The following is a 15,496-nucleotide window of genomic DNA, read 5'->3' on the forward strand; positions in this document are numbered from 1 at the left end:
TTACTTTTCTTTCATAACAATTAATTATCATCATAATTTGCATCGAAGTCTGCCATTAATTGCTGTCTCACCCAGTTATAATCATTGCCACTTGCCTAATGCTGCTGGGATAGATCTCTACTCTCTGCAGTCTTATGATGGGTTAGCAAGTTGGGAAAAAGGATGGAGAGGTCGGTGAATTCCTGAAAGGAGTTGAAGGGAAGAGAAGACCTTTGTCAGTATTTAATGTGTCAAACCGAGTTAAGTAGGGTGGCAAAGGAGTTAAGGTGTTGGACTGTAAACCAAATGGCCTGGTTTAATCCAAAACACATCTCTAATTCATTATCAATTCACTTAACCTGTTTATGGAAATGACTTGGACGACAGTTATGTGAATATTTAGGTGGTGTTCAATTCAAAGAGTGTGTATTATATCTAAATTGTGTCAAATTAATTTCCCATTATAATAATAGAAAAATTGTGATGACAACAAGCCATTCATCCCAACAAGCTTGTTCATGCTGTAAGAGCCATTTGCTAGTTATTTAAGTTATATAAATGTTTACCTAAATATTAATGCATAGTCTATGGCAGGTTCCTACAACCTCCGATAAGTTGAATAGAATTGGTATATTCTAATTATTTCTAGCTTCTCTGTCTATACATTATACAAAGTTAGTGACCTGCCTTGCCCAGTGTAAGGTGTTGAGGGCACATGGTTTTAAACCGGGCCTTGCGTACCTTACGTGTCAAGTAACATGGAAGACAACAAGCTCTATTGAATGTGCAGTGCCTTACATTTAAAGCGTATGGAAGATAAAGTTAAGCATCCTTAAGTATAGAAACAACTAAAGTTTAACGAGAAAAGTTAAGTTTTAAGAAGATACATTTTTTCTAATATTTTTGCCTTTTATTCTACGTATGTAACAACCTTTTTTCTTTATTCTTGTGTGGACTATTTGCTTTGAATTTTTACTAAATATTTTAAAACAAACTTTTGGACTGAGAGATTTCTTTCGGCACGCATTTTACCTGTGCTTGAACCCACCTTACACACCCTCAGCTACACATCCTATTCACCGATATTGTCTAAAATAACATAAACTCGAGATCTGAAGGCCCCTAAAGTCCTACTCTCCACCACACTACTTGCTCATTTATTCCATCTGTGTGTGGTTCTTTGCCATAAAGAAAAGGTTTCTAACATTTGTGCAAAATCTGCCCTTAATAAGTTTCAGACTGTGTCCCTGTGTTCTTGTTGTAGAATTTATTTTAAAGTAACAACCTGTGGTCTACTGTACTAATTCCCTTTATTCTTTTAAACACTTCATTTATTTCCTATCTTAATCTTTGTCTGCTAAATTCAATCTCTTCCCATATCTTATACCCCCTGCAATCAGCCTAATCTCACTTTTTTGGACTTTCTCTATTGCTTGTATGACTTTTTTGTAATGTGACATCAAAACTGAACACAGTACTCCAGGTAAGGCCTCACTTGTGCATTATATAACTTAAGTATACTGTACCTCCCTAGATTTATACACCACACATTATGCTACATAACCTAATATCTTGTTAGCTTTATTGACTGCTTCAACACACTGTCTGGATGTAGATAATGATGAGTCCACTATGACTTCCAGGTTCTTCTCATAAGAGGTAGTTTCAAGTTTCAGAACACCCACTGTGTATTTAAATCTATAATTTCTAGTTCTTATGGGTAATACTTTACATTTAGTTAACATTAAATGTCATCCGCCACAAAGCTGTCCAAACCTGTATGTTATCCAGGTCGTTCTGTAACAAATTAGGTGATTCTCCATTATCTGCTCTTCCAGCTATTTTGGTATCATCTGCAGACTTAACCAGCTTACTAATTATATTCCTTGTCCAGATTGTTTATGTATATTAAAGAGAGTAACTACCAAAACTGATCTCTGAGAGACACCACTTTTAACATCACCTAATTCTGAAATTCATCTTTTATTTGTGAGACAATAGATGTGTGTGCATATGTGGAGTTATAAAGTCAATTTAATTTGTACATTAGAACATTAGAAAAAAATTTGATGAGAACAGGAACCCAACAAAGCTCTCCAGTCCATTCCCACCCATTACCTCCAAAACCACATCAAGTCAAGTTTTGAATGTCCCTAGAGTCCTGCTGTCCACCACCATTATGTCCCCGTGTTCTGGTTTAAGTCATTTTAAAGTAACAGTCCTAATCTATTGGACTAATTCCTTTCACAATTTTAAGCACTTCACTCTTGCTTAATCGCCATTTACTTAAACTGCAAAGGGTGAACTTCTTCAATCTTTCCTCATAACTAAAAGAACACTCCTTTTTGTAGCCCAGAGACCAAAACTGCACTCACTACTCCAGGTGAGGTCTCACTAGTGTGTTATAAAGCTTAAGCATGACCTGTTTTGACTTGCATTCCACACACTTGTATTCCACACATCAGGGTGCTGGATAACCTAACATTCCATTAGGCTTCTTAATCACTTCTGAACACTTATCTTGATGTTGATAGTGATAAGCCCACCATGACTTCTAGGTCTTTCTCATAAGGCGTACTTTGCCCTAATTCTTTTCCTCTTCTTGATCTCCAACAACATCCTACAGACCACCATCCTATGCTGCTTAACTACACTTGCCCCTGCCACCACTTTGCAGTCTTCAATCTCCTTCAGATCAACTCTTCTGCATAGGATGTAATCTACCTGTGTGCATCTTCCTCCACTCTTGTACGTAACCCTATGTTCCTCCCTCTTCTTAAAATACTTATTCACCACAGCCATGTCCATCCTTTTGGCAAAATCCACTATCCTCTGACCTTCTTCATTCCTTTCCTTGACACCATACCTATCCATCACATCCTCGTCTCCACTGTTCCCTTCACCAACATGCCCATTGAAATCCACTCCAGTCACCACTTTCTGTCCCTTGGGTACACTGTTCATCACTTCATCCAACTTACTCCAGAAATGTTCTTTCTCACCCATTGCACACCCAACTTGCGGTACATATGCACTAACAACATTCATCATCACACCTCCAAATTTCCAGCTTCATAATCATTAGTCCAGGGGTGGCCAACCAATCAGAGACCAAGAGCCACATTTTTTACTGTGTTACCGCAAAGAGCCACATCATACACATGGGCACACATGAACATCCAATCCCTTCCTCACACACACACACACCTCTGCTCAGCCAGATTTATTGTAAATGTCACACACCAACATGATAATGACAGAAATTAACTCCTACAGTACTAAAACCACAGGCCAGTCATTTTCAACAATGAACATTGTGTGCACTGTTTCACACACACAAACTCTCAGTTCAACCAAGTCCATAAACAAAAATATAATAATTTACAATAGCGTTTTTCTTTTACTATGCATGTTGCCTAGTGGGACTTCTGGCATTCCTTGCCTTGAACAATCCCCTTCAAATGTGGCTTGTATTCCGTTGTTGCCACTCGAAGCAATTCTTTCACATGGGTGTCAGTCAGAACAGATCGATGCTTTGATTTCACGTGTTTCAGAGTGGAAAACACAGACTCGCAGACGTATGTTGACCCAAATATTGACAGTATCTTAAGCGCAGTCCGTTTGACATTGAGGTATTTTTCCATTGACTTTTCCAGAACTCAATGGTCCCTTCCCTTAAAGCAGGTTTCAGTTGGTCCTCCTCACAAAGATTGATCATCTCCAACTCAGCCGCAGCCTCATCTGTGACTAGCGGGGCTTTCAAACAGTCAGTCTCCGCATTAAATGGGTCAACGAGGAACGTAATCTGTGGCCTTTTCAGTTGTAGATCATGGAACTTGGTCACAAAGCTTTCGTGCAGGTTTTCAACCAGTGTTGCATATCTGGCTCTTTGCTTATTCAGGGCGGCGCTGATGACTTGCACGCTGGCTTTTAGAAGAGCTGGAAAATGCGTTAAATCTCCCTTTTGAATATGCGCCTTGAACAGCTTCAGTTTGTTGACAAACGCAAACACACTTTGCACCAGGTCAGGCAGCATTTTTAACTTACCCTGCAGGGTCAGGTTCAGTCTGTCCAAGTGACACAGCATGTCGACCAAAAAGGCCAGATCCATAATCCACTTGAGGTTAGAGAGCTCGGGATAGTCCTTGTCGTTCTCTTCCATTAACAGTTTCACGGCATCCAAAAACTCAAAGAAGTGAGAGAGTACTTGGCCTTTTGACAGCCACCTCACCGTGCAGTGCAGCGGTAGGTCACCTGGAAGCCCTTGGTCCAGCTCAGCGATGAGATTCTTGAAATGCCTGTGGTTAAGCGCATGTGTGCGGATGTAGTTGATGATTTCCATCACAGGCTTCATGACGTTGTCTAAATTCAATGATTTAGACATGAGTTGCTCCCTGTGGATGATGCAGTGGAAATTCCAAAACTCTGGAAATGTTTGGTCAGCTTTGCACAGCCCCACAAGCCCGTTCACAGATCCGATCATGGCTGGCGCTCCATCCATGGCTATTGCAGTTAGTTTTGGTATGGGCAGATTTGCTTTCGCAAATACAGCCATCATTGTTTCTTTCACATCTATGCCACGGGTTTGTCTTTTAATGGCACAATATCAAGGAGTTCTTCTTTGATCACACAATCGTTTGACACAGACCGTGCAAATATTGCCAACTGAGGCTTGTCTTGTATGTCACAACTCTCATCCAATGCGACACTAAAATACTCACATGCTTGAAGGTCAGAGTGCAACTGTGATTCAATAGCCGTGTTAATGTCCAATATTCTGTGTTCAACATTGTGGCGGGACAGTTGGACGTCTGATACCATGCGTTTTAGTTTGTCATTTTCAGGAGACAAGATTTCAACAACGTCACCGACGCATTTTTTAACAAACTCCCCTTCATTGTATGGCTTTTTAGCCCGTGCAATGTTCCAAGCCAGTTGATACGATGCAAGCGTTACGGTCTCTGAGCGCTTCGTAAATTTTCAGAAAAACTTTATCTGCTTTTCTGCCTGAGTTTTCAAAGTGACCAACTTGTGCTTGCAAAGTTCAGTCCCTTTTGGAAATTCCTGGTCGATGTTAGCATGGAGTGAGCTGAAGTGGCGCTGAAGATTTGAAGCTTTGAAATGTGCTAATGACGCCTGACATATAAGGCAGAATGGCTTGCCATTACGTTCAACAAAAAAATATAAACTCTCCCGCTCTGTTAAAAACGTCCTGTGTTCATCTTCATATTTTCGTTTTGCTGTGCATTTTTTCCCTGCCATTTTGAGGGCGAACTTGACACAAATTGTTTACTTAAATGATCTAGCCCCTACTAGGAAACTTTGCGGTATTTTCATCTCACGCACATGCGTATTTGACGAAAATATCGTATTGAACTCAAGCGAAGTGAACACGAACATTAAAAAAAAAAACACAAACACAAACTTCGATATGAACGTAAGAGCCGCATGACACCAGGCAAAGAGCCGCGGGTTGGCCACTCCTGCATTAGTCTGTCTGAAAATCTTTTCACCTCCAAAACACTCTTGACATACCGTTCCTTCAGAATAACTCCTACTCCATTTCTCCTTCTATCCACACCGTGAGAGAACAATTTGAATCCACCTCCGATCCACCTGGCCTTACTCCTTCCATTTAGTTTCTTGCTAGCACAATATATCAACCTTCCTTCTCAACTTCATATCGGCTAACTCTCTCCCCTTACCAGTCATACTGCCAACATTCAAAGTTCCTATCCTCAGTTCCACTTTCTTTACCTTCCTCCTGCTTCTGGACACGTCTCCCCCCTCTTCTTCTTCTTTGGCCAACTGTAGCCCAATTTCCGCCAGCACCCTGTTGACTAACAGTACTGGTGGCGGTCGTTGTTAACCCGGGGCTTGACCGATCCGGTATGGAAATTTGTATTGTTGTCCATATTTTACACCGGATGCCCTTCCTGACGTAACACTCCCCATTTATCCGGGCTTGGGACCAGCACGAAGAAACACACTGGTTTGTGCATCCCCTGTGGCTGGATTCCAGGGGGTTTTCCACAATCCCCATTATTTGCAGATTATGTTGTATTCTTGGTCTTATTGTACTTTGATCTCTAGGGCACACTAAAATGGTCTGCAACCGAGTGTAGTGGGGTGTGGTTGATTTGTGGCTCCTCCACAAATTTGAGGTCAAGGTCTTCTCTCAGAAAACAGTGACTTATTCCCAGCAGGCGAGGGGAGTGCAGCTGTATCTTAGGGTCCTGTTCACAAGTTGGGGTAAAGGGAAGGTGATAATGAGGTAGACAAACAAATTGGTGGCAGCAGCTGTAGTTTTACAAACTGTGTGCCAGATCATTGTTGTGAAGCAGAAATAAAAGGACATTGTAGTAAAAATGCCCACTGGTAAAAGCCCTTCTATAACTCCTCCGTACAGAAATAATAATATCATATAATTCTGTGATCCCTTTAAGCCAATTCATCATCACAAGGGACCAGAGCCTATCCTGACAGTGCTTGGCACAATGCAATGTGGCAATCCATTGCATTGCCCACTCATTGACACAACAGCACAAGGGTAAATTTTGAATTGCCAGTTAACCTAACGCACAGTAAATAACCAGACAGCCATAGTTTTAATTTTATTGATATGTTTTATGGGTTGATTACACTGTTTTATCAACCATCAAAAATATTTACATCCAGTAATGTCTAGAATACACAGTTGGACAATGTAAAAATAAAAATCATTATAGTTTATTCAAGCATATTTTTAATAATTACTTTTCAATCAAGATAATTGCCCAGTATTTTAGGAAATGTTTAATCAGTTTAACGCATGACTCTGACATTACAGATTAAAAGCCTTTCAATTTTCCTTATTTTTTTAGTAACATAAACAGCAATCTCGCAAGTCTTAATTTTTTTAAAAAGTCATGTAAAACATTTAGCTAACCAGTAATTTGAACACACAGGCAGAAGTAGTACCAATTAAAAAATATAGTGCAGGTGGGTCAGACACTACAAAATTTCAGTTGCATATTGTACTTTCTGCTGTCAGAAAAAAACATTTATAACATATATAATATTGCTTAATTACTTATGTTGAGAAGGCATTTTCTTTCTGATGACTTAATCTTGACAATTCATTTTACAGTCATTTTTCATACAATGTAGGTCTATCTGACCAATGATTGAGACAACCATTTTCTGCAACATACACTCTGAATGTTGCAATCAGAATATCTGAAAGGTCTGAATCTGAAATGAGTCTCCCACACAGTGTGTTTATGGGAAATGGTTTGGAACAATATCTTATGAAGCATAATAAGGCAGATATCTGGTAATTCATTTTATCCCCTAAAATTGTTTATTATCAAGGTTTGCCCAGGAATGATTTCCCTCTCCTTGGCCAGGTGAGGACCATGGCTGAGGGTGTCCAACTCCAATCCTGGAGTGCAACAGAGGCTGCATGTTTTCATTAGAACCATTTTCTTAATTAGTAACACGTTTTTGCTTCTGTTTCACTTCTTTTGTCTTAACTTAACTGACTTGCTTTTAAAGACTCAGTCCCCTTAATTCTTTCTTTTTTCCTATATTAGCAGACAAACAATCATTAGATACAAAATGAGCCAATATGTGACCAGCTAACCTGTATCCATCATACAGTATCTGTAAAAAAAGAAAAGTAACGGTCCCAGTAATATTGACCTGTTCTAGTCATCAAAACATTGCTCTTAGATTGAAGAAAATCAACAGTTTTAGAAATGTCTGCTGTAGCAGAATGATAGCAGCTACAATTCATAGAATTAAATAAAGGGTTTAATTAACAACAAGAATTGGCTTCTAATTAAGAAACTGGTTAGCGTGAAATTGGTTGGAGTCTGAGGCCCGGACTTAGCTGGCTCACTTCACATCTTATTTTTACTTGGCTGACATTTAAAGAAAAAGTAAGCAATAAAGAGGACTGAGCCTTAAAAACACAGCAATTTCAATGAAGGGAGAAGATGTCGGTTAACAGCAGAAATTGGTCACTGTTGAGAAAGTGGTGAGAAGGTGCGCTGCAGCCCTCCAGGTTCGGAGTTGGACATTAGAACTGTCACTTTGTTTCTTCCAACCAGCTGTGGAACCTCCTTCTCCCAGTTCCCAGGTTTATTTTTACCCAGTAATGATATGGAGGACAGTTTTTTTTTCTCCTCCATCATTAAATACCTACATCTTAATGCTGAGGGATTTAATAATCTCATGATCTGTTTGTATTATTAACATTTATACAAATTCTTAATTGCAAGGTGCTTAGCATAATTAAATTTTGAATATAGATGTCTCATACTTTATTAATTCACTTTTTGTGCATTATAGTTATAAATAAGTTTAAGCACTCAGCCAATACTCTATACAAAATAAATTAAACAGAACTGAATATAATTTTATACAACCATGCATGGTTGAAATGGTCTTTCTTTTTAATATGCTTACACAAAGGTTTCCAGACTCAAAAGAGGGCCATTTAAAGAAATTCCCCACACAAAAATGATAAATTTTTTAATATGTTACTTAACCCATAGTTTATAGTGGTGCTCCAGAAAAACTTTTAATCTCATTGTTTCATGCATAATGGAGAGAAAAAAAGTTTTTGACATAATAGAAGTCAGTAGTGACCAATACCTTACAACAGCAAATGATGTGAAAAATGTCTACGGAAAAAAGAAAAAAAAATCTCACGTTACTTGTTTTGCATAATTCACATGCCTGTTATCCAAATTGTATGATCAAAATGTGAAAAACTTCAGCTTTTTTGCTAAAATACTGTTAAATAGTTACTTCCAGAATAACCTGCGAACATCCTAAACATGAAACTAAGACTCATGGGAGTTACTTTTTGAATTTAAGACAAGACACTTGAGTAATGATTAAGGGGGAGAGGTGGCTCTTCAATTAAAAAAATCAATCCCATGAACGTTTTTCATACTCTTGTACAGCATTGGTCACTATTTGCTTCTTCTACATCAGACTTTTCTCTTTCAGTTCTGCATGACTTTAATTCAAATGGTGAATCCCATGAGTTTTAGTTTCATGTTTATGATGTTCACAAATTATTCCTGAAATAACTATTTAACAATGTTTTAGCAAAACAGCATGCGTTTCGAACATTTTCGTGATACAAATTGGATAAGTGACATGTGGATTGTGCGGCACAAGTAACATTTGTTTTGTTTTGTTTTTTTGTTTTTTTCCTGACCATGGGCACTTTTCACATTATTTGCTATTGTGCAGCATTGGTCATGACTGGCTTCTGTTACATCATCAACACTTTCTCTCCATTCTGCCTGAAAATATGAGTTTAAACAATTTCCTCAGTAACCACAGCAAAGCACATGGGGTAAAAATCTTTAAAAAATACCAATTTTCAGAGGTGTATTTCTTTAAAGAACTCGGCTCCTCACAGCTGTTGTTACAAGAATATATTATTTAGAAACAAATTAAAAGAACAAAAGTCTATATTTGGTTAGAATCTGGTTTCAAACACTGTAAGTTCACTCCTGGAAAGTGTTAAAATGTTTAAAAACATCTGAATGTATCTGATTCCGATCCTCATTTTCAAAGCTCGGAATATCAGAAGTTGACCTATCCAAAAAATACTCTGCCTTCTGAAAATACTCACAACTCTTCACTTTTTTCACATTTTGTTATGTTACAGCCTTGTGGTAAAATTATTTAAATGTATTTTATATAACAAAAAATGAAATATCAGTTTGACACAAGTGTGCAAACCCAAACTCGGTACTAACTCTTTGCTGTGAGTTGGTGCAGGATGCTTCAACTCTCATGTCCTACTTTGAGGTAGGACAAATTCTTATCCTAGTCAAACTATTAGTGCAATTCCTAGGAATAATTCTGAGATGCTTTATAAATGGCACTGGTCTTTGAAAGCAACAAAAGGCTCAGGGTTGCAAGATCTCAGGGGACAAAGGGGACACAATGTGCTTTCAAGATCCTGAGATTTCTAAAGCCTCATTCATACCTGAAAGTACTTAGTTGAAGCCCCTTTGGTGACAACTCCAGCCTGAAGTCTTGTTAGGTCTGACGCAACAAACGTCACACACGTGGATGTGGGGATTTTCTGACACTCTTAATAGATTTGCAAAAAAATTCTAAAACTCTGTTTTTGCTTTGTCATTCTGGGTTACTGAGTGTTGCTTGATGAGGGAAAAATTAATTCAAGTGATTTTAGCAAAAGGCTAGAACAGAGCGAAATGTGAAGGTCTGAATACTGTCTGAAGCTACCAGAACATCCCTCAAGAACTGCAGTTTACAGTTGTTCAGTGAAGAACAATTACGGAAATGCACAGATGGTGGAAAACAAAGATTAAACTACTGGCTTCAGTTAGATGATAAAAAGAGGAAAGCATTTCTTACATTTGGCTTCATTGCCAGGGTTTACATTTTTCTTTATATTTCATGTAAGGATAACACTGAAAACAATATGATGTGATTAAATTTACAACACCGCTACAGAAATACAGTAGACTGACTAATTAAGGCACTACTGTGTAGGTAAAATATTTTTAACTCATTCACTTCAAGTTTTAAGAAAAGATATGCAAAGTATTACAGATAGCCCAGTGTCAAAGAGTCTTGCTCCCCATTGTTCTGAAAAGTGACAGGCCAAGACTGCTGTTTAAATATGGATAACAGATACAGACAATGATCAGAATTTTTTGACACGCTTACTGATTTTTTAAATTGCACACAATTGTCAAGTAAAATTTAACCTGATGTACTACTCACTACTCACTCACTTGAGACAACCACTTACAATTAAAAAAAGTAAAAGAAGTCTACAAATGTAAAAATAAAAAAGTAAAATAAATAAGTAATTATGCAAATAAATAAAAGTACTGTGAAATGGGACAATAAATAAATAATTACAACATGAAATGTGAGTATTAAATAGGTTTTGGTTACTAATTTTGTAACAAAATAGGTTTTGGTTACTAATTTCTTTATGCATTTATTGAATTATTTCTTCACTTACTTGTTTCAGTGACACACCACACAACAAGAAATAAGCCCAGAAATGAAAACTGTCACTTTTCACTCATCAAAGTTGAGAAGGTGGGCTGGCTCTACCAAGCACTCTTTTTTTTTTTGAGTTGTGAGTCATCCGCAGAGTGGATGTATGCGCTTTGCTTGACTTTGGGACCCTGTGGCTCAAGTTCTCATTTGAAGTTGTGACTCTGCACGTCAGATACAAGTTTCCCAGAATTACTGTACAAAGCAGCCATTTTAATTCAAATTAATCATTAGGAGTCTGCATCTGAAGTGTTTCCTGTAAATGTGACTCTTGATGGCACTTGAAGGTTTACTCCCACTCTGCCAGTGATTCACCAATGAAAAAACAGAACTCGCTAGTACCTGCCCGCTCAACTTTGACAAGTAAAAGTTTTCACTTCAGGACTTTTTATTTTCATGTTGCATGAAGTGTCACTGAAATAAATAAATGAAGAAATAAATAAATGCATAAAAAAATGCAACAAAATTATTTTCTATGACACATTTAATTATTTATACTAACATTTAATGTTGGTTGTAACTATTTATTGCCACATTTAATTGTACTTTTATTTTTTTTACCTGTTTGTTTAATTTTGTCTGAATATTCCTCTGTAAATTTGGGAATGTATTTTGCTCTGTATATGGCACAATATGGTTCAGGAAGACAGGTGCTAGCTTGAAAATATGCACACTAGGGACCCACTATAGCCCAGCTGTGATTGTAATCATGGATATGAAATTATTTGGTTATATATACTTAGTGCTGAGTGTCCACTTGATTAGATTTGTTCTTGTCATTAATGCACACAACCAAACATGTGCCTGCAGCACAAATTGGTGGAGGATGATGTTGTTTATGACGGGCAGTGCTATTCTTAATACTTTCAATGTTCCCGTATTTCTGTTCAAAATATTTCTTGGGTGCAGTAAATTAAATGGCCTGATGTGAGCACTGAGTGGAACAGCTGGCATGTACAAAGATGCCTTTGTAACACCCAAAGCTGCTGCCATTTACTTGGCTGTAGACAGAATTAGTCGCATGCATTGATCTTGTGCATGGGAGGCTTTTAATGGATGATCCCAGATCACCTCTTAAAATTGTCACAATCTGGCAGATAACACTTACAACTGGCCAGCTTTAACTGCTGATCAGAAGTCCTTGGTTTCTCCATAATGTAGACATTACTATTTAACCATGCAACTCCAAATTTGAAAAATTAAGTTACATTTTTCAGCCTGTGTGTGTTTTTTTTCCTCTCCGATAGAAAGTGTTAACAAAATTATTTAATCCCAGCAAGCAATGAGCGCATCCCCGGATTGATGGATGTAATCATTACACATCCATTTTGGCAAGGTGTCCTCAGAATTTGATGGAAGTTTCGGGCACACACATTGCATCGCATGAAGTATAAACCCAGTCTTAGGCGCCCTACTTTTCAGCTGACGATCTTGACTAGGGCTTATTTTTGGGGTAGGGCTTATATTACAGAGTAGCCTGAAAATCGTGCTAGGGCTTATTTTTAGAGTAGGTCTTATTTTTGGGGATATACGGTATTAACTTAAAGAACAGAATGTTAAATACTTATTGGGAATGTGGCAGTCCGGTTGTGTTTGTAGGAACTAAACTAAAGCAAAGATATGCACAGATTCAAGCTGATGCCAAGGATATGACAGATTTACCTCTTTCCTTTACACTCCAGCAGTCTCCAACCTGACTCTGTCTGCTAACATGCTCTTTAAAATGGACCCAGAGCTCACCACTCTTTATTGACCAGATGTAAGCAACCCCACTACACTTGACCTTATAGAGGGCTTTTCCAACCTGGACTCTCCTCTTTTTCATATTTTTTTTGTATTTATTTATAGACTAATATTTCCAAGAGACTTCCAGTTCAACATAATGACAAGAATGCTGCTCACAAATAATGTGCAGAAGCCAAAGTTCCACAGTTGGTGTTGTTTCTTGTTGGGAAAACTGATTAGCCAATGGTGAGTTGAAGTTATGTGATCATGCCACTTATTAATGCTCATCACACACAAGACTCATGGCTGCGTCTCCATGTTTAATAAATAGCAAACATTAATAAGTTTAGTGCTGTTTAGAAAGATATTGGTATAAATCAGATGAATCTTTCTATTTCCCGATGGACTGATTGTACAAGATGTCATTACATTAGATAGGACATAATACAAATTTGTACGGTGAGCTTTGTGGTAAAAATTCACACGAAGGCTCAGTTTTCTTTGTTGATTAATGTCCGACTTTTTTAGTGTGCTAAAAAAAAAAAATCTCTTGGGGCTGCCATATTGGATACTAGCGGTAGAACCATGGCACAGTTGCTGAATCTCATTATTTCTTCTCATACTGAGAGTGGTAGAAACGCCATATCAATGTTCTCTTCAACTGCTTGTGTCTCTCCCAGAAAATAAAATGTTTTATCATTCGTTTGGGCCAGCTCATCAGTGACACATTCTTGCTGTCATCTCTTTCTGTTAAAGTAAAAACAAAAAACTCAATGTAAGATACATTTCCAGGATCTACATGCACTATTGACATACCACTATTTAAGAGTCAATGCAGTGTAATTTTAGAGACAAACACAAGATGGTAGTGTAACAAGCCTAGTTTCTTGTTTTCATTTTCATAGTTTACACTTTTTTGCTGTTTATATGTATAAATACACACAGGCTATCAGAAAAGATTGCCTGAATTTCAGAATGTCATATCACTTTAAATGCTAAACTAGACAGTTCGAAAATGTGTAACATTTCTCAAAAAGAATCATATTTTCATTTCATTTTAACATGACAACATATCATCCTCACATCTTCTTTATCCAATTCAATGTCACAGGGGTACTAGAGCCTATCCATTTGCCACAAGACAGGGACACTTCTTGGATGGAGTACCAGACCATTGTGAGATCCACTAACATACATTGCTGTGTTGAAAGATGAACCATCATCCAAGTTTGACGTTATATGTACTCTGGATCAGGTTTTCTTCAAAGACCTGTCTGTATTTGGATGCATTCATCCTTCCCTTAACACTAACCAGTCTCCCTATTCTTGCCACTGAGAAGCAAAACCCCATAGCATAATGCTGCCACCAACCTGCTTCACCGTAACGATAATATTAAGCAGATGAAGAGTAGTACCTGGTCTTCACCAGAAATAATGCTTGGAGTTCTGCCCAAATTGTTTTGATAATCTCTTTCCTCCTGCTATTAGAGAAACTGTCCTATGTTGCTGAGATGGTTTCCATTCATACAGGATTCCCCATCACAGCAGAGGACTTCTAAAGTTGTTAGAGTGACCATTTGGTTCATGGTCACCTCCCTGACCAAGGCCCAATTACTCAGTTTGGAAGAGTCTTGGTGGTTTCACAATTCTTCCATTTGAAGGTTATGCTTCTGCTTCTGGCAACACTCAAAGCTTTAGAAAAGGTTTAGAAAATGTTTTATCCCTTTGCCCTGATTTATGCCTCACCACAATTTTATCTGTTGAGAGTTACTAGGACTTCATGACTTGGTTTTTGTCCTGACATGCAGTGTGAATTGTGGGAACTTCTATACATATGTGCTGTTCTAAACAATGTCCAATCAATTCAGTTTACCACAAGTGGACTCAAGCTTCAGAAACATTCCAGGTAGGACTGAAGCAAACAGGATGAACCTGACCCCAATTTGCAGTGCAACGGAATAGGGGTCTGAATACTTGTATGAATGAAAGATGTCATTTTTTTATTTTTAATTACCGTATTTTTCGCTCCATAAGACGCACTTTTTTTTCCCCAAAAGTGGATGGAAATGTCTGTGTATCTTATGGAGCAAATATTGCGTTACACACCATGATGTGTATTACCTAACCTGTCAGCGGTAGCGACAGCTGTTAGAAGAGGAAGTGGTAGGCCCCTGGGGACGCTTAACACTAGAATTACCAAAGCCTACGAAAAAACTCTTTTCTCAGCTCAAGTCTGTTTACCTGCATGTCAGTTGCTTAGAGTTGTATAGAGTGAGAAGTCAACTGAGGTGAACTCGGATGATGACGAGCGTTCTGTATCGGAGAAAGAATGCATGTTGCACTTTTGCCGTCGCTGTACTTTGTATATGTACACGGAAGCTCTGCAGTCTACTTGTGACTTTACGCTATAGGAAGATAAGTAAATAAATCAAGGTAAGTAACATTCGACCTGGCTCTTATATACAAAGTACAGCGACGGCAGCTTCCACCTGCAGCTATAGACTCTTCAGTACGCGAGCGACTCTCCACGCTCGTGTTTAGATCTGGACAGTGTATGTGCCCAAAAAAGAAGTCTGATTGCATTTTCGTACCATTGCTTATGAACTGAAGTGTCAGCATGCACTTTTCGTGGCATTACACGTGTATTTTTTGAGCATGCCCATGTCGATCAATTACAGGAAGCTCTGCAGTCTACTTGTGACTTTACGCTGTAGGAAAACTAAGTAAATAAATCAAGGTAAAT

The 15,496-nt window shown here is 38.1% G+C and overlaps 1 protein-coding gene across 1 annotated transcript in view; it reads right to left on the reverse strand.

Annotated features, from left to right (window-relative positions):
• Nucleotides 1-6,580: 6,580 nt before the first annotated feature.
• LOC114654474 (MOB kinase activator 3B) overlaps nt 6,581-15,496 on the reverse strand; it is a 90,456-nt gene continuing 81,540 nt past the window's right edge. Inside the window, exon 4 of the mRNA XM_028805046.2 lies at nt 6,581-13,500. Within this exon, the coding sequence (XP_028660879.1) occupies nt 13,471-13,500 (30 nt within the window). The 3' untranslated portion in view covers nt 6,581-13,470. The remainder of the gene's footprint in view (nt 13,501-15,496) is intronic.

This window comes from Erpetoichthys calabaricus, chromosome 7 (assembly GCF_900747795.2).
Source record: "Erpetoichthys calabaricus chromosome 7, fErpCal1.3, whole genome shotgun sequence".
Taxonomy (NCBI): Eukaryota; Metazoa; Chordata; class Cladistia; order Polypteriformes; family Polypteridae; genus Erpetoichthys; species Erpetoichthys calabaricus.